General features: G+C 38.9%; 2 protein-coding genes across 2 annotated transcripts in view; one reads left to right on the forward strand and one right to left on the reverse strand.

The window, feature by feature from the left end:
• The first annotated feature begins 77 nt into the window (after positions 1-77).
• SNRPF (small nuclear ribonucleoprotein polypeptide F) lies at positions 78-6894 on the forward strand. Its single transcript, XM_081130137.1, has 4 exons — positions 78-220; positions 2163-2288; positions 6090-6154; positions 6759-6894. Exons 1-4 carry the CDS (start codon positions 218-220, stop codon positions 6823-6825), a joined length of 261 nt encoding a protein of 86 aa, XP_080986263.1. The 5' UTR covers positions 78-217; the 3' UTR covers positions 6826-6894.
• Positions 6895-6995: 101 nt separating this feature from the next.
• CCDC38 (coiled-coil domain containing 38) overlaps positions 6996-19025 on the reverse strand; it is a 31115-nt gene continuing 19085 nt past the window's right edge. The window contains exons 11-16 of the mRNA XM_081127828.1: positions 18688-18839; positions 17213-17348; positions 13273-13461; positions 12311-12516; positions 10226-10319; positions 6996-8031 (exon numbers count right to left, since the gene is read on the reverse strand). Coding sequence (XP_080983954.1) covers positions 7918-8031; positions 10226-10319; positions 12311-12516; positions 13273-13461; positions 17213-17348; positions 18688-18839 — 891 coding nt within the window. The 3' untranslated portion in view covers positions 6996-7917. The remainder of the gene's footprint in view (positions 8032-10225; positions 10320-12310; positions 12517-13272; positions 13462-17212; positions 17349-18687; positions 18840-19025) is intronic.

Consider the following 19025-nt stretch of genomic DNA (forward strand, 5'->3'; position numbering starts at 1 on the left):
CAGGAGACACTGTACCATTTCCTCCAATCAGCACCTATCTCTTTGCGTCCAATCACAGAAACGGAAGAGTTGTAGTCGGAGGTAAAAGGTCACGCTGCTGCTTGGCGGCCATTTTTCTTGAAGCACCGCAGACCGGGCTCTCCAGGAGACGCTCCAGTCGCGAGGGACGACAGTAGGGCCGGCGGCGAGTAGCCTGCAGCATTTTCTGGTCGTCGCGATGGTAAGGAGGAAAAGAACCGGTGGAGTCTGCAGAGAGAGGGAAGGAGAGAGAGAGAGAGAGAGCGCGCGCGCGGGTGACCAGCGTCGCCGGGCCTGGTGGTTGGTTCGCGCCTTTCTCATTCATCCGCGTGAGGCGCTGCGCCAGCGGTCGGCAGCCCTTTTCTGGCTGCTGTGGGGTCTGAGGCGCGCGCTCCTGCCGCCGCCCTCAGCTCCCAGGAGTGCCTCTGCTCTCTTCCCGCTCAGCTGCGTTTTGAATCGGAGCCTGAGGTATCCTTGCTGGCTGGGGCCGCAGGGTCAGGATAAAGACGAAGAGGTCTTTCACGCCGCGCGTTGAAAGGAAAGCCTGCTTCCATGCCGTGACGTTGGGTCTCCCAGCCCTGCAGCGCTCTGGAGCCCAGAGCCCAGGCTTTGGGCGTTCGTTTAGCAAGTATGTTTTGAGCGCACGCTGCCTGCCAGATAACTGTGCTAGGCGGTAGGAATATGAGGTGAAAAGTACTGGTGCGGACCCTGGTCTAGGTAAATTCTGTCCGGCGTGGGAAACAGACATTAATTAAATAATAACAAATATATAAACGCAAATACTAAGTGCTAAGAAGGAAGCCAGCAGGATGCTGTGAGGGGGCGCGGCGGTACCTTAGAAGAGCGGCCACGGATGGCATCCCAGGCAGGGGAGTGGTTTAACTTGAAACCTAAATGATGTGAAATACAGCCCCTTAGAAGAGCAGGAGGAAGTGTGCACCAGGCTCAGGGAACAGGAGCATTGGTCTTAAGGCCGAAAATAAGGCTCGACCACTTGGAGGAATTAACAGAAAGCCAGTTTCTTGCAAGAATAGTGGTTGTGAGATAGGGCCGGGCAAGGCCTCTCAGGACACACTAGGAGGTCTGTATTCTACTCCAGCTGCCATTGGAAGCCCTTTAAGTATTTTAAGCAGAAATACGACATGACAAAAATAACAGTTTTTGTGTGGATAAGTTGGAGAAAGACAAGAGTGAAAACTGGAGACTCATCAGGAGGTTATTGCAGTAGTCCCACATTCTTTGAGATCGCTCTGAATATGCTTATCTTAAAGGGGTTTAGTAGCCAAGTTTCGTGGTTCTTTTCTTTCTTTGGGCTGATGGGTGGTGAGCAGATGGAGGAAAGAAAAAGTGTGTGAACTACTGGGGAGAATATTGCTTTGCTGAACAAACAAACATTAAGTGGTAGCTGGTATGTAAGAGGCACTGCTAAGGCAAGTAGGACCCACCCCTAGCTCCTAGAATTCAAGCAAAAGTCTGTGCGCGTGGTCTGCCTGCCCCCTGCTTCACTCTGTAGCCTCCTTAGGGCACTGACAACACTGAATTTTTCGAGTGTCCCTGAGGTCATCTTGTTGCTTCATTCTTCCCTCCTGTTGTACAGGTAGTCTCTGCCTAGAACAGCTGTTTTTCCCCTGGAAGTATCTCTCATCCTTTAAAATGGAAGCATTACTTATTTCAGGCAACCTTTCCTTTTCTTTTTACGCTGGAGTGGTTTGATACCCTGGTACAAAGCATATCTCCTCTTACTACATTGCAATATAATTGTTTGTATGTGTTTTGCCCTTTCCCCTCCCACTGTGAGCTGCTTGAGGACTGTCACCTGCATTTTTTTTTTTTTTTTTTTTAGGCCTTTACCTTTGTTTCTTTATAACCTGGAACAGTGAGTGATGTTTAATAGCTATTCAGTGTTTCTTAAGGGAATAATGAGTACTTTTATATGGTTTGATGGCTTGAAGAGGAAATTGGGTAATTGGGCATTTAAATTTCTCTGATGCTCTTCAACAAATAAAAGTGAGAATTATGTGAGAAGGAGTCAAGAGTTTGCTTCTTTTGGATACCGTAAATATTGGTGATTTGGTAACAAATTAGGTGGTGGGCGCTGAGCTCTAGAAAATAATTGATTTTTTTTGTTGTTTTTCTTTGTGCAGAGTTTGCCCCTCAATCCCAAACCTTTCCTCAATGGATTAACAGGAAAGCCAGTAATGGTGAAACTTAAGTGGGGAATGGAATACAAAGGCTACCTGGTATCTGTAGATGGCTATATGAACATGCAGGTAAGTTAAGGAATTATAAAAATTATTAAATTGTGGGGGGTTTTCCACTTTAAGGTTTAGTGCGACTTATGAGAATGCAGTTAATTAAATTGACAAAGCAAAAATTCAGGAAAAAGGTCAAGGTCAGGGAGGATGTTATAACTTGATAAACTACATGTGAGACATGATGTTAAACCAAAATACAGCCACAGATTTGACTCCTAGTCGTTAAAGTAAGAAGAGCTGAGACATTTGGTTCATAATGCCAGAAGGGAAACACACTAGTTTACGGAAAAAGAAAAGCTTTCCGAAAAAGAAAAGCTTTCACTTGGCTCTCAAAGAAATTTTTCAAGTGAAATTCTTAAGTCTTTTAATGAGTGCTAAAGGCATAACAACAGAGTAATTCCATACAAGCATTTCTTGAGGGAAAAGATATCAGCCAAATAAATTGATCAACTGATTGCATGTCTGTTACACTAGCTTCTGTAAATGTTTCAGTCAGGGTTTTTTTTTTTTAATTGTGATAACATAAAATGTACCACTTTAACCATTTTCAAGTATACAGCTCATTGACATCACATTCATATTGGCAGTACATTCATATTGTTGTTGCAGCCGTCCCCCTTTTCAGTTTCCCATATTTTTTTATCTCAGTGTGAAATTCTGTACCCATTAAAAAATAATTCCCCATATGTCCTGCCTCCAGCACTTGGTAATTACTATTTTTTCTGTCTCTATTCTAGGTACGTCATATAAATGGAATCCTACAGTATTTGTCCTTTTGGCTTATTTCACTTAGCATAATGTTTTCAAAGCTGATTCATGGTGTAGCATGTATCAGAATGTCATTCCTTTTTATGGCTGAAATAATATTCCATTGTATGCATATTCTGCATTTTAATCCATTCTGTTGGTGGACATTTGAATTGTTTCTCTCTCTCCACTGTTGTGAACAATGCAGTGAAAGTCGCTGTACAAGTATCTGCTAGAGTCTACTTTCAGTTGTTCTGGGTGGGCATCCAGAAATGGAATTACAGGGTCCTATAGTAATTCTTTGTTAATTTCTTAAGGAACTGCCATTCTGTCTTCCCCCTAAACAGATAACACTCAGGTCCCCAAAATCCTTATAGAGCATGGTTTTGGCCTGGAAAATTCCCTAAGCAGGAATCACTTACTAAGGCCATAGAAAAATATGAAGAGCATATCCCTTATGCTGAAAATGTTCCAGACTTAGATAGTGGTGATGGTTATAGTTAAAACCATTAACATATATTTTAAAAATGCATTTTGTTATGGGAATTACATCTCAGTAAAAGAAAGGAATAATGAATACCCACTGAATATTTGGTTTTAAAAGTAATATAACTTCCTCTTGAGCTTGCCAGTTTTGAAGTAACCACATCGATGATGCCTTTGAGTTTTTCCACTGAGCACACATTTATTGAGTGCCCATTATGTGCCTGGCTCTGTGGAAGACACCAATGAACCAAATAAAGTCCCTACCCTCTAGGAATTTGTTTTAGTGATGGGAGATGGTAATATAATGTATCAAGTAATGATAGGTGCTATGGAGAAAAAGAAAAACAGAATAAAGTGAAAAGAGTGTGCAGTGTTAGATAGGATATCCAAGGAAAGACTCTCTGAGGAAGTAAATTTAAGCAACGACCAGAATTGAGTGAGCAACTGAAGAGTGTTGCTGAAAAGTGAGAACAGCTGGAGAGAGAGCATCCCATTTTGAGGGAAACAGCAAGAGCAAAGGCTTTGTGGCAGGTACATGGTTGGTGTGTTAAAGGCATAGCAAGAAGGCCAGAGCTGAGTGAATTAGGGGAAAGATGATAGAAAGGTTGGAATGGTAGTCCTAGAGGGCTTTTTAAATGATAGTTAGGACTTTAGATTTTATTTAAAATGTGATAGAATGCTTTGGAGCATTGTATAATTTAGAAACCAGTTAAATGTTAAATAGCTGCCAAAAAGCCACTTTTAACCCAAAAATTAGTTGGTATTAGTACATTATTTCTTTTTTTTTTCTTTTTTAAATATATCTTTATTGATTTCAGAGAGGAAGGGAGAGGGGGAGAGAGAGAGAGAGATAGAAACATCAATGATGAGAAAGTCATTGATCGGCTGCAGCCCGCAACCCGGGCATGTGCCCTGACCGGGAATCGAACCCTGATCTGATCTCCTGGATCCTAGGTCGATGCTCAACCGCTGAGCCACGCCCGGCCGGGCTAGTACATTATTTCTGAGAGCTGTTATATACAAAACTAATTGTCTCAACCACATGTACTTCAGACAGAACCTTTCCGTGTATAGGAGGCTACTTTTCTCTGTAGGAGAGAGAATAACACCCAGTAGCAGTATTAATTCATTAACGTGTTTTACATGCCTTATCTCACATCCTCTATAAGCCCTATATTTCTTTCCCTTTGCCACTTGCTGGGCTAATGAAGGAAACTTCCCTCCTTTCTTTCCTGCTCATTTTTTTGTGCGTGTGAGTCACAGATAGCATGGGTTGTGATTTTTAAAAATTAAAAGTAAAGCTTATTGCCTATATGGAGAAGAAAGCTAAACATTTTGATGTAGAATTAGAAGTAATATTGTTCCCTAACTATAAAGGTTACTTTTTAAAAAACTTAATGTTTAACATTTAGCAGTTGAAATATGAAGGCTTTCATCAAACTTCAAGTCCCTAAAAGATCCCCTTTATAAATAAATTTATCGCATAGTAGGTAAGTAACCCACCAGCCACAATTTAGTAAAGAAAATGTTGAATCTAAATATCTGTGAACGAATAGCAAACCCCATTTCCTAAGGTGTTTTGGGTCAAAATTTTTTGATGTGGGTTTTTTAAAAAAAATATGTGTTTATTGATTTTTACAGAAAGGAAAGGAGAAGGGAGAGAGAGAAATATCGATGACAGAGAAACATCCATCGGCTGCCTCCTGCACGCAGCCTGGGCATGTGCCCTGATGGGGAATTGAACCTGCGACCTCTTGGTGCATGGGTTGATGCTCAACCTTAATGAGTTTTTTAAAGTATAGTTGATATCATACTTAGTTTTAGGTATATAACAGTAATTATACACATACACACACCCTCCCTCCCTCCCTCTCCCTTATGGACTGATGATCACCATGATGGGTCTAGATCACCATGATGGGTCTAGTAAGCATCTGTCACTTTACGAAGTTATGGTATTTATTCCTTGTGCTATATATTATATTCCTGTTATTATTTTATAACTGGAAGTTTGTAAGGTTACTCTTTATTGTTTAACCTTCTTTTAAGAACTTTCTGTTGATTAGCACATAATTTAAAAAAAAAATTTATTCAGTTCTTTGGTTTGGTTGGTGACTAATATGAAAGTATTTTAACCATAGCTTTTGTACACCCATTGGGTTCCTCAATATGATGCTACAGTATAAAGTTGTTATTCCAAGAGAAATTAATGTCTGCTTTGGAACTGAATTTGCAGAAAACTTTTAATCAACTTATTCATAAATTGGGAGATTGCCTTCCTCGACATGTTTTAATGTCTACTAGAAAGAAATAATACACAACTGAGAGATTTTAAAAAATTATGTTGAAACAAGCTTTATTATATATTAGTTCTACATCCATCAATGTTAACTTTACCAGATATTTATATGAAACCAAAAGTACTTTAATAGTAACAGAAGACTAATCTTATATTAATTATTGATAAATGTGAGTTATTGGTATAGAAAGGTCTCAGTTAATAAGTTCTCTCACCAATATTAGGTGTGTTTTACTGTTTTCCTTATGTATTATTATATTAATATATTTTCTTTTTATTTAAAGCTTGCAAACACAGAAGAATACATAGATGGAGCCTTGTCTGGACACCTGGGTGAAGTTTTAATAAGGTAACAAAACAGTAGTAGTATATATGTAAGGAGTTACTGGTGAGCATTAGAAATACCTGTTTGAATAAACTAGTGCTTCAATTTCAAAATTACTTTTTAAAATCACAATTTACCGTAATATTCTACAACTAGACTTCAGGAGTCTTTGAAATTGTTAAACTTGTCAAAGATTTGAGTATTTTGGAGCTATTCATTCTTAAGATTTTTCTAGTACTGATATTAAACTTTCTAGCTCTTAGCTATAACCTTTTTCAGTGGTTTCAATTGTAGGAGCTTGGGTTTGAATTTTAGTTGGGTCTGGCTGCTGTTAGGGATTTTTGTCATACTTGCTTTCTAGAACTAACTTTATACCTTCAAATTCTAGTCATTCCCTTTGATAGATCATAAAGATAACATTTTATAATAACCACATGGTAAGAAAGTACCATGTGCTTTTTAACAAATTAGTGGTAAAAACTTTCTTTAAAAAGAGAAAGGAAAAAATGCTATATTGTAAAATTAGCATTCATTATTTTTGTAATGAAAAAAAGTCTAGTTAATTGTAAATCAGATGTTACATGGTTTCCAGTTGGAACAACAAAATGGACTGTTTTTCTATTTACAGGTGTAATAATGTCCTTTATATCAGGGGTGTTGAAGAAGAGGAGGAAGATGGAGAAATGAGAGAGTAGCATCTTTTGTGGGGGATTTTTTTTTTTATATATATTTCTAGACAATAAAAATTTGTTTTTTCAACTTGACTTGTGGACTATTCATATTCAGGTATTCACAAGCAAAACTCAATATTGAAACAATTGAAAAATTATTCACAGAAGTAATGCTTTAAAAGCCACCCAACTTCATTCAAGTTGGGTTTTTTGGTTTGTTTTTTATAAACTCGTATTTTTTTCTATAAGGGAAGATTATTTATATGCTCTATAAAAATTTATGAAGGTGAAATTCAGCCCTTGTAATCACATATTAACTGAGACCTTTTAAAAGCAACTGCTTCTTTTAAAGTTATTTTTGAGCCATTTCTGACATGTATAAAGTGAAATATTTTCTTAGAATTAGTATATATTACTTAGTAATGGACAAATTACAAATTATAATGTAAGCTTAAATAATAATACACATAGCATAGCTAAAATGAAACAGCTGAAAATAAAAACGATTATGGATACAGAGCACAACAGAAATTGTGAACTGACATTTAGGTTGATGAAGACATGGTCTGTTCACTTAAGAGAATTAAGTTTCTGAACAGTACTTCTTAATAGGAGTTAAAATCCAGTCTCACAGTTATGTTCTCAGAACGTAACTTAGTGGTTTTCATTTAAGTTTTAAACTCAAAACCCTTAAGATATTTTAGTGTTGTACTTTATTACATACAATATATACTCCACAGTGGTAAAATGTATACTATGAACTTTCCTGTAGAGTGGTTGAAAAAAAAAAAATCATTTAAAGTCTCATGTTGTCAGAGAATGCCACTAACCATATAGTTACATCAGTAAAGTAACTTTGGATGTGTATCCCCAACTGGGACAATTAAAAGTATAGATGTATAACGTATAGAATAATACTTAGGCTATGGGTAATAAAAAGCCTTCAACAAAAGAAAGTAACTCCCATTTCCAGTCCTATATAGCTGTTAGAACAAGGGCATGTCTTCCTCAAATTGGTTAGGCAAGCATATGGGGCAGAATATTGCCATTACTGTAAACCAGAATATATAAAATATGCCTAAAACATTGTGGTAATAAATGTCTTACTGCTCCTATTCAAGTGAAAAAATATTCATTCTCTAGTGATCTTGTTCTTGTATCTTTGACTAAAAGTAGTTCATGTTTGTTATCAAATGAAGGTATTGAACGATAGACAAGTCGTCTTCCCAGCTGAAACACAAACAATAATATTTTTTAGCATAATCTTTTTCTTTTTGAACTATAAGTAAAATACTAATAGTAACTTGATTCTTCCAAGGAATAATATGGTTTAAAATAGTAAACAGTTAAAAAAAAAAAAAAAAAAGTAAATAGCCTGTTACAAAGGGATTGATAATTTAATGGATGTCTAACATGTTATGGGGTTTTATGGGGAAGTGGGGACGTTGAAGGTAAAGTCATTGTATAGCATATGTTTCAGACATGGTTAGAAAGAACCATGTCTGAGGCCAATATTTCATTTCTCAAAAGTGCCGTAGCTAGTTTTTCTTCCATTGGTTAGAAGAGGTCACTTTCTTCTGCTGAGTACCAGTTGACTAACATTAAAACCCTGTTCATTTTTAAACAAAAATTTGAGAAAGCCATGTACTATCTTAAACACTAGTAATCCTGTTGGCTTTTGGAGATGTTCCCACCAGGACAGGCTTAGGGAAATCCTTAGTTTCATACCTATTCATTCTCTCTGGGGAATATACTCAGTTATATCATACTAATTATTTTTGTCTCTTAGTCTTTTCTCTGTAATCTTTTTTTGTTTTGCTTTTCATCTGAGTTTGTGTCAATTAAATAGATGAGAAAACTATCGTATTCTCCTGGACGGGAGTTTTGATGGGACATCTCTATTGTGTCTCAGAAGGGGTACTATCCCTATGTGAGACTGTCCCTTGCATTGCAGAATGTTTGACATTCCTGGCCCCAGTGAACTAAATAACACTAGTGCTCCTCCCCATAATTACACCAACAAAAATACCATTAGGGGATTCTAAAGTCAGAACTTTGGTAATCTTTGTTAATACTCTTAGAAAATTTCTAGTGATGAAGTGTCCCAGCTGGGTAAGAACTTCTATCACAGGTTTTCATACATTGTCAGCTTATCTGATCACCATTTTTATTTTAAATTTTCTTCTAGTTTTAGTTTTGATTTTCATTTTTAGTCTGTTAATTCCGTAAGCATTTGTTGAGTATCCACTATGTGCCAGGCAAGGGTCATAAAATTCATTCATGGTCTAGAAAGAAAGATATATTTTAAAATAATCATTTCAGTTTTGTGTGTTCAGTGAAGAGTGCATACATGCCGGGGAATGGGGAGTGGTTAATTTTCCCTCGGGAGAAAGAGGACAAGTCGTGTGTTCCTAGAAGAGTTGAACTAGAGAAGTACAGACTCTTTAAGATGAAATGCTTATTTAAATAATTTAAGGTAATCGTTAACTTTTGACATACATATTTACAATTACCATACCTGGAAACTTTTTTCAGTCCTTCAAAAGGCTGGTTGTGAGGTGCACAATAAGCGTTCACTATGGGTTAGCTATTAGTATGTTAAGAATCAGTGTCCACCCTAGCTTTGTAGATAGCCATGACACTGCTCCTGGAATATACTGCAGGCCCTGACCTACAGGAGGGAGAGTGGCTTATGGAAATAAAGGCCCTCCACAACCTGGTTCAGAGGCCTGGACTGTAAGCTCTCAGGGACTGCCCACCCCCAAACTTATCATTACAGGTGACCTTGCAGTATAAAGAACCTTGGCTTCCGGTCCAGATTCGTCTTCTACATCTGAAGTGACACTGGGCATATCATTTTAACTACACCTGTTAATTTCATTTTTACAGTGTGAAGGTTAGAAGACCCTTCCAGTTATATGTAATTCTTTGGGTTTACTCTCTCCATTGCTAAGTGAAAGGAGCGAGGTTCACAGCTACCACTTTAACGATGAATATACATAGATACATAGGATATTTCCAGAAGGATGCAGATGAAACTTGGCAGTGGTTGCCTCCAGGGAGGGGAACTGAGGAGGACAATTTTCACTTAATACTCTCGTATCTTTTCAACTTTGAACCATATGCTTGTAGTACCTATTCAAAACTAGTTTTTAAAGTAATTCTTTGGTTTCGTGAACCTGGAGCTAAAGAAAAAGGGGAAGGGACAAGTTTCTTTTGCTAAAGAGCAGGCCTGGTGGAGAACTGTTACCCAGCAACTTGAGTTACTCTGGAAGTAAGGAACCGGAGAGAGGGAAGCTGTGAGCTGGAGAGAGTTTACTGAAGTTTCACCTGGATAAGTCAGAGGAATTAGATATTTTGTTTTTATACCACAGAAGCACTCACACATTGATGTAACTGGACCTATTAATAACAAAACACAAACCTTTTTCTTTGGTTGTGCTACTGCTCTTTCCAGGGCAGCTTTTAGCCTTTCTTCCTGGTGTCTTTGTTTTTCCTTCATTTTCTCTTCACGGAACCTGTCAAAAGGGGAAAATGTTCTTTTAACTATATATCACAGAAAGTAAATGAACTGCCTATAAGTATTATAAGATTTCCATTATGTTAAATGAAAATAATTCATCTTCACCCATAACTGTGGCTTTTAAATAATCAGGTGACCTCTCAACAATACATCCTATTTCTGATGAAATGGGAAGAAATTGCATGTCACCATTTTGGAAGAACTGAAAATCGACCCCATTTTGGTCTAAACAAGCACCTCAGCAAAGCCGCCTCTTCACATTTCAGCTCTTCATAGTTAATCTGTACAGCGGCCACTTAATTAACTTCCAGTAAACTTTTTTATTGACGTATACAGAAAAGTACACAGATCACAAGTGTTCAATGAATTACCACAAAAGTGTATTTCCCAGTTAATCTTTTTGAATGGGGCTCTCAAATTAAGGCCAACAAATGTGATTTGTCTTGCTTTCTTTAGGTTTTTTTTTGGATAAAATTAGATGAGATGACCTAGGCAGTCTTTCTACTCCAATGCCTAGTGTACTCAATAAGTGAGACCTATTTTATGGACAGTTTTAATTTTAAGTGTTACATTTACTGAACAGTTTTTATGCAAGATTAGGTATTATGTTAGGTGCCTACAAACCATGGGGAAAACCAACTAAAATTCTCTTGATAAGAACAATAAACAATTGGAATTAGATTCATATATCACTACTGACAGTTAAGTTCTAATTACCCTCAGATGATAATTTATTTCCTACTGAAAAAAAGATACAAGTGTTAGTAGTGTAATTAATCACAGGTCATGTTATGGAAGGTGCCATCTTTCACTTACAATTTTTAAACATTTGCTTTATATTTGATAAAATTCCATCAGGTTCACCTTAATATATTCTAGACTTCGTTTGTATATGGGGAAGCAATATCCCCCATGTACCAGTAATATAGTAAGCAGTAACAAAATAATATTAATAGCTAATATTTGAGTACTTACTATTGCCAAACATGCCTTTTTGCTTTTACATAGATCACTTAGTTTAATCCTCACAACAGCCATACAAGTTATTACTGCCAGTATTAGGGCTGTTTTACAGATTAACTGAGATTTAAGAGATTATTTGGCTTGCCTAAGGTCACAAAAGTTGTAAATGGTGGAACCTGGGTTGAACCTAGGCAGGTCAGCTCTCATGACTGTACTTCTAGCCATAGTGCTAGTCTGCCTCCCAACATGTTTGTTCTCTGTAACATGAATATCATTCCACCTGTGAGCATTCTCTATGTGCCACATTATACTAGGGATCATATATTTGTAATAATCATTGCCTCAAAGATAGTATGTACATAACTCAGTATGGAAATTATGTGTAAATTGGTGCATTCTCCTGAAAGGCCCCAAAGTAGGCAAAGATGTAGGATTGTAGGGGTTGGGCACATCCCAGGGACGATGGGTTGTGGGGGTGGGGCATGTTCCAGGGATGATAATCCTGAGATTGTCTTAAGGAATGGATGAATTGATCTGTAAATGCTATGTAGGGAAGCGTTGGCAGTCATGCACAGAGGAAAACCCTCATTGTATGGCTCTTGCAAAGGATTCTCTCATAAATTGAGTCTCCCTGCAGTTTTTCAATGAAGGGCTTCTAATCTGTGCCTTGGGATTTTTACCACAAGTGCAATTCTTTCACATGACAGCTCTTCAAAAATGCTCATATAAGTAGTGGCTATTCACCCTGAAAACTCACTTTTCCAGGCTAAAAGGACCCCTCGCCCTTCTTTCCTTCACGGCGCTCATGTTCCATTGGTAATGGCCCATTTATTTCACAGGAGTATTTGGTGAATGTGCCTCCCCACTAAATAACAGCTGTCTGGGGAGGGGAGGGCTGGGTTTGGGTCCTCCCACTGCCTCTCTGTGGTCATCCTTGCCAAGTACTAGAGACCCGCTAAGTGGAATCCAAGCAAAACCAGCTACTCGTTAAGTCATTCGCTACACTTGTCTAGGACACTGTACTTTTGCCGTCGTTCTTTCTGTTTTATTCTCTCAATTGCCTCCACGTTTTCTTTGGGAATGGATTCAATAAGATCACTCAGTTCCACCAGGCGAGACTCTACTTTTACCAGCTTTTGCACTGCGTTGAGGCTGCCAACCTCACTCTCTCCGATGCAGACTTTGTATACTTGGTTGATTTTTTTACTAAGAGAGTCTATCAGTTTTTCCTGAGATTGAGAAGAAAAGGAGAGCAGAAAACAACATCTCATCACTATTTGCTTGTTCAATAAATGTAAAGTTCTATTTTGCTATAGTATAATGAAAAGGCTTTTATATGCTACTAATTGTTTCCTTGTTTAAAAGAAGAACTTCAATGCAACATAGAAGGGGGAGAAAGTGCAGCAATGATATTTATAGCAGTTTATTGTCAGATCATTGCTATAGTAATACCCTGGATTATTTTCTTTAAAAATATTTTATTCTAGGTATAAAAGTAACTATAACTGTAATCTTTTTGCTTGAATGGTTTTGTGTACTTAGTCCCTGGGCATTCAAGTAGAGACAGCATACAGATTTTAAATCCTATTTTGCCACTCCGATGCATTTCTTCGCAACACAGCCTATGAGCTCCCTTTTTATTTTGCATATATTAGTCTAATTGCTAAAACTGTGACCATCCTGTGTGATAGTTATTTGCATGCATGCCTTATTTCCCTTTCTAGACTGTAAGCACCTGGAGGGCAGGAGCTATTTCTTAGGTTGACACATACCTAAAACAGCGCCTTGCACATAACTGTGTACCTAATAAATGTTTGCTGAATAAATGAATACATTCTCTCAGGAAAATAACAGTTACAAGCAAACAGATTCCCTGGCTAACCTACAAAAGCCTTTTGAGAAGTTTAAATTTCACTCCATTGGGAAGCCACTGCAGTATTCTGGTCTAAACAGAGGCTTTGGCCAAACCTTGCTGATCCCTGTACCTGGCCACTCCTCCGTTTTAACAGGTGGTAGAGTTGCTTGAGCTTGTAGGTAACGTGTTTCGGGACCAAAAGAAAACTCTCATCGAAATTCTCCACACTGTACTGGGCATTCGCAGTTAAGAGCATCTCAATAAACTGCTGGGCAAAGTTAAGCTGTTTCCAGGTAGCTTTCTGCCCCAGTGCCTGCTTCTGCTCAAGAAGATGAGAATCACCATGAAGCCAAGAAGGACAAATAACACTCAGGTCAGATACAGCTCCTGGAGTCACGGGGCTCCTTACAGAGCCACCAACAATCACAAGTCAAGACCTGTTACCAGGAGTTTGCTTCCAACAGCTTGTCTCTCTCACCTTCTACTTTAACCACCTCTCTGATGGTCCTATTTACCATAAAGCCCCCGTTTTTCTCTCTAAAGTAACATTTATTGTATTTTCTATTTATATTACATATAGACCTCTTTAAAGAAAATGTGGAGAAGTATGAAATAAAAGAAAAAAAATCAAAAAAGCAAAAGTCCTATTTGCCATAAAGCTCCCTTTTTCTCTCCCTTTCTAAATAACATTTATATTAACAACACATTCCTTTAGAAATACAGAAAAATATAAAAGGAAAAGTCACCCATCAAAGGACTGAAATATACATTGGATATGAAAAAACAATATTGTTGCAATGTGAGTCGTTTAAAAAAAATACATTGAACACTAGTTCTGAGAAAAAGTAACTTTAACATGAGACTGGTTAGTTGGTGATTTCTGAAGGAGACCTCTTGAACATGTAAGCATTTTAGAGATGAATGGGCAGTGGCCTTTCAGGATGCCTTTTTTTTAAGTTCCTCCTGTCAAACGAGAGGAAAAGACAAGGAGAAATGATTTCTTAAGGTAAGAACAGCGTGCGAAATAGGATTAAGGAATGAAGTTAAAGAAAATACTCATGAAAAAGAGATTGAAGGCCTGGCTTAACCAGGCAGAAGGGCAAAGAAAAAGGGAGTTCAAGGTGCAGGCCTACCCATGACAGAAGCCAGCTGTCAGTCCAATCCCTGGAGCTGCCGCCAGGTGGCAGGCCCAGTCCAGCGCACCTCGGGAAGGGCTGGGGGCGGTGGGGGGACCTGCTTCCTGAGGTTCAGTGGGCCCGGATGGTGGAAGACTAACTGCAAGGATAAGAACATGGGATGCCTTCCAACAGGACGGAAGTGATCTGACCAGAGCACCGTTTAGAAGGAATAATTGTGATCAACACTGGATGGGAATGGGGAGATGTCTAGATGCCATTTAAAGTTCATTTCCAACTCAAGGATTCTGTCATTCTAATCCATGCTGCATTCTACTGTGTGCTTAATGTAAAAACTCTCCCAGTTGAACTGAATCAGCTCCCTGTTGAAAGGAAAATTAAACCAGAGGTGAACACATTCTGAAAATTGAACAATGGAATAACTTATATTCCATTTCACATCCAATGAAAACTGCTACACAAGCAGGGATGAATCTCAAACATAATGTTGAGAGAAAGAAACCAGATAAGCCAGACATACCACACGATTCCATTTATATCAAGTTCAAAAGCATAAAATCTAATTGAGGGTGGGAGAAGTGAGGCCAGCGGTCACCTTCAAGGGATGGTAAGAGGCATTGGGGATGCCGATAATGGTGTCTTCCCTGATCTAGGGCTGTGTTTACTTTGAGGACATTCTTTGAGAGATACACTTGTGATTTGTGTACTTTTCAATACTACATTATACCTGAATTTAAGATTTACTATCAAAGTAATATATTGAATCAATGAAAAGTGTTTTTAGGGGACTAAATACAGTCAGGAGTGTGGAAGTTTTGAAAGTATAAGGTTGATTTTAGAGTTACTGTAGCTCTAAAGTAACTGATTATTTTGTGAATATCAAAATTCGGTGCGATTATGTTTATTTACTCATAAAGGATTATGTTTTGCACATGTTGAGATCTAAAAGAAGGGAGTAGGCAAGAAAATTCTAAGAAAAGAATACTTTTCCCCTGCTGGTTTGTTTGCTCTCTGCCTCTTTTCCACCCCAGCATTTTACATCCCTAGGGGTGTATGCTTTTTCCCAGAGTGGGTAATACATCAATGCCAAAATTACACCTGTGACCAAAATCTCATAGTCGTTTTTTTTTTTTAAGTTAGATTTTTTTAAAAAAAATTTTTTTAATCCTCACCTGAGAATATTTTTTCCATTGCTTTTCAGAGAGAGTAGGAGGGGGAGAGAGAGAGAGAAACATTGATTGGATGCCTCCCACAGGTGCCCTGTCTGGGGCTGGGTATCAAGCCTGCAACCAAGGTACGTGCCCTTGGCTGGAACTGAACCTGGGACCCTTCAGTCAGCGGGCTGACACTCTAACCACTGAACCAAACCAGCAAGAGCTCATAGTTTCTTTAAAGTAATTTTCAGGTAAATTGCACCTTTTCTGTTTAGACAAGTTTGCTTCAAGGTTTAAGAGTATTGAAAATGCTTTTTTTTTTTTTTTTTTTTAATATATAGCTGTCCTCTTGGATGAAAGGGGCTTGGTGGGAGGGAGGGGGAGATACCACATTTATCTGACATTTTTCATGTCAATCAGCTTCAGAATTATTTAAACAGAATTGAAGGGTGGAAACAACCCAAGTACCCATCAACAGATGAATGGATAAATAACATGTGGTAAATAAATACAACAGAATATTTTTCAGCCATCAAAGGAATTCTGATACACGCTATAACATGGATGAACCTTGAAAACATGCTAAGTGAAATAAGCCAGTCACAGAAGGACAACTATTGTATGATTTCATTTATAGGCGGTACCTAAAATAGGCAAATTTACAGAGAAAGTAGAATAGAGATTTACCAGAGACTGGAAAGGCAGGGGAATAGGGAATCATTGTTAGTGGGCACAGAGTTTCTATTTGGGATGATGAAAAGTTCTATAGATAGATAGTGGTGATGGTTACACAATATTGTGAATATACTTAATGCCACTAAATCGTACGCTTAAAATGGATAAATGGTAAATTTTATGTTATGTATGTTTTGCCACATTTTTTTTTAATGGTTTAAAAACCCAGTGCTGAAGAACTGAAAGGTTGCTGTCATCCCCTCCTAACTGAGGGTGTTGTACCACCCTAGGAAGCCTGTGTGTGTGTGAAGAGGTGCTTTTTGTAACCCTGCCTACCTATGGGTAGGGGAGGACAATCATCTACTGAGACAGTTCCCCCAAATCTACTTCTGCTTGAAAATCAAGTTCATGACCATAAATGTGATATTAAACTCCCATATTAGCATGAATTTTTATTTTGAGATTTTTACAAGAAAACCAATGTTAGCTGGAGTTGTGAGTCTAGAAACTAACCTAATCATTCATTCAACAAACATTTATTGAGCACCTCCTTTAGGGACACTAAACTTAGCTAAAGAAGGGTAAGAAATCCCTGCCCTCGAGGAGTTTGCATGCAGCTGGGAGAGAGTAACATGTAAATAAGTGAGTATGTTAGTGTGTGTTACAGGTGCTCTGATAATGACTGTGCAGGCCCCAAGGAGCCAAAATCTATTACAAGCTCAGTGCTGGTCAGATACTCCATCCAGTATTGACTCAGTGCTTCCTCTGTTATTTGCTCCTTAAATTACTACCAAAATGGTCACAGGCAGTGAGGGAGCTACTTCGTATGTATATACTCTGACTAAAAGAAATGTTTTTATAGGGGAAAAGCCCAGCATCATACTGTGTAATAAATAGAGCAGTGTTTTAATGCCCATTTGAATGCTTTCTAGCTACTACACAAACGGACGGCTCCGTACTGACAAGATCCCAGCTGTGTTCTGCCTTTGGCACCCACCTGGGGCCCGTGGTTCACTTTTCATTCTTCCCTTTCGGTGCTTAGGACACGGAGTGCAAATTATTATCGCGAGGCAAAATAAGAAGACCGTAGGCAAAGAACGCTTACCTGGGCATCTGAATTAAATTCTCCAAAACTAAAGAGCCTGGACCTTAATTCCAGTTCCGCCGCCTTTTCCTCTTCTCTCACGCAGCTAGCCTTAAGCATCTTCTTGTGTTCCAAAAGGAAATCTATGTTGCTATTTCTATGGCAAAAGAAAGAGACGCTTGGCTGTAAGGTGCGGTTTGGTGAAGTAAACCATCAGTCGGGAGCTTTGACGCTCCTTCCAGATCATGTGTTAGCATCCGAAGTCCAGCAAGCCAAATCCGAGTTTATATTTGAAGACATTGTCAACTTACATGCAACTTTTCAGGTTAAAATGAGAAAAACGCACAGAGGCTGTTTTGAACTTCCACCAGGAAGCATTTCATTTTCTGCCCCTCTGCTACTATCGTGGTTCCCCTGACTCCCCCAACAGAGAGCAGCAGAGCCGAGGTGTCGGGAGCCTCGAGTCACGGTGAGAGCTGTGATGTCTGTTCTCCAACCTGGCTGGTAATCGGAGTATCTGGGGAGCCCAGGGTTAAAAATGGAGACTCCTGACTCCCTCACCTAGAGATTCTGATAGAGACCTAGAAATGGATTCGGACATAGGCCCCCTTTTCCTGCCCAGCCACACCCACCCCGTCCCCCAAAATCATATTGTCAGGGGTGGGGGCACCATAGCTGTGGGGACTGGGAGAGAGGAGACACGGATTTAAAGGACACATTAGTGGTAACGGATGGCTGTGAGATCATGGTTTTTAGGTTCATAAGCTTGAAACAAGTGAATTTGTTCCAAAGTTCAATATGGTTTGACCTGCTGTTTAAAAAGATCACCATCTTCTGGCCCAGACAAACGTTCTGAAAAAGCTTCTACACGTTTTTGTAATGGGTAGATGCAAAGATCTATTCTCTGGGACTTGAAGATGTTTAACAAAATTGTAATAATATAAAATTTTACAATAGGAAGGAGTGTTGTGAGTCATCAAATCTAGCCTCCTTCCCCTGACAGAAATCCCTTTTATCATAGCCCTGATGTACTGATATGTACATTGCAAAATGATACAACATTTAAGTCACCAAAAAGCTGCTTTGCTGAGGAGAGTCACAGCCAAGGAGAATGCACATGTTAACATTATTTTCCAAAACATTTGATTAGCCAGATGATAGGGTGAAAATGGCTGTGAACAGAAATTAAGGCAGTAATATATATATATTAAGGCAGTGGGTGACCCTTCCGTTATTTTTAATCATTTATTATTGCTAGCTAGGAAAACGTTTTGACAAGGGAAAGGAAGTAGGGACTAAAAATTAAGCTACAGCCAGTCTATTCTGTGTAAGTAGGACTTCAACTCCGTACACGCCACCCTGTGAACTATCGTGAATAACAATTTCTCCCCAAATCCAGAGAGACCACATGGAAGGGCCACGCCCGAATACGCTGGACTCTGTCCCTGGTTAGAAATTGCTTAATAGATTAAATCCACTTGTGCGCAATCACTCACATTTTATCCTGTATAAGTCTTTCTCTTTTGTTCACATCTTCGAGGTTTTCATCTACATCTTGGGAATATTGTACCAAGGTCAGGTTCTGCTCTTCCAGCTCTGTGAGGACTTGAAGTAGCTGCTCTGGTTCTGTGAAATAAAGCTCTGGCTCCTAATCAATCAATAATAAAGAACATAATTCACTCAACTGGCCGCCTCTGTCCCGGTGACTTACCCAGAAAAACGCATCCCGAGTGCCATTCTGACTACGAGGGCGGGCGCCACGGGTGCAGGACAGCAAAGGAGCCGATGTCCCATGCCCGCGTGAGAGCCGGCCCTCGGGCAGACGACACTTGGG

Source organism: Miniopterus schreibersii, assembly GCF_964146895.1.
Source record: "Miniopterus schreibersii genome assembly, chromosome: 2".
NCBI classification, from domain to species: domain Eukaryota; kingdom Metazoa; phylum Chordata; class Mammalia; order Chiroptera; family Miniopteridae; genus Miniopterus; species Miniopterus schreibersii.

Coding starts and splice junctions, on each gene's coding strand:
- SNRPF (XM_081130137.1), top strand. Junction 2,289..6,089: donor ATGGCTATATGAACATGCAG/GTAAGTTAAGGA, acceptor TTTTATTTAAAG/CTTGCAAACACAGAAGAATA. Junction 6,155..6,758: donor CTGGGTGAAGTTTTAATAAG/GTAACAAAACAG, acceptor TTCTATTTACAG/GTGTAATAATGTCCTTTATA.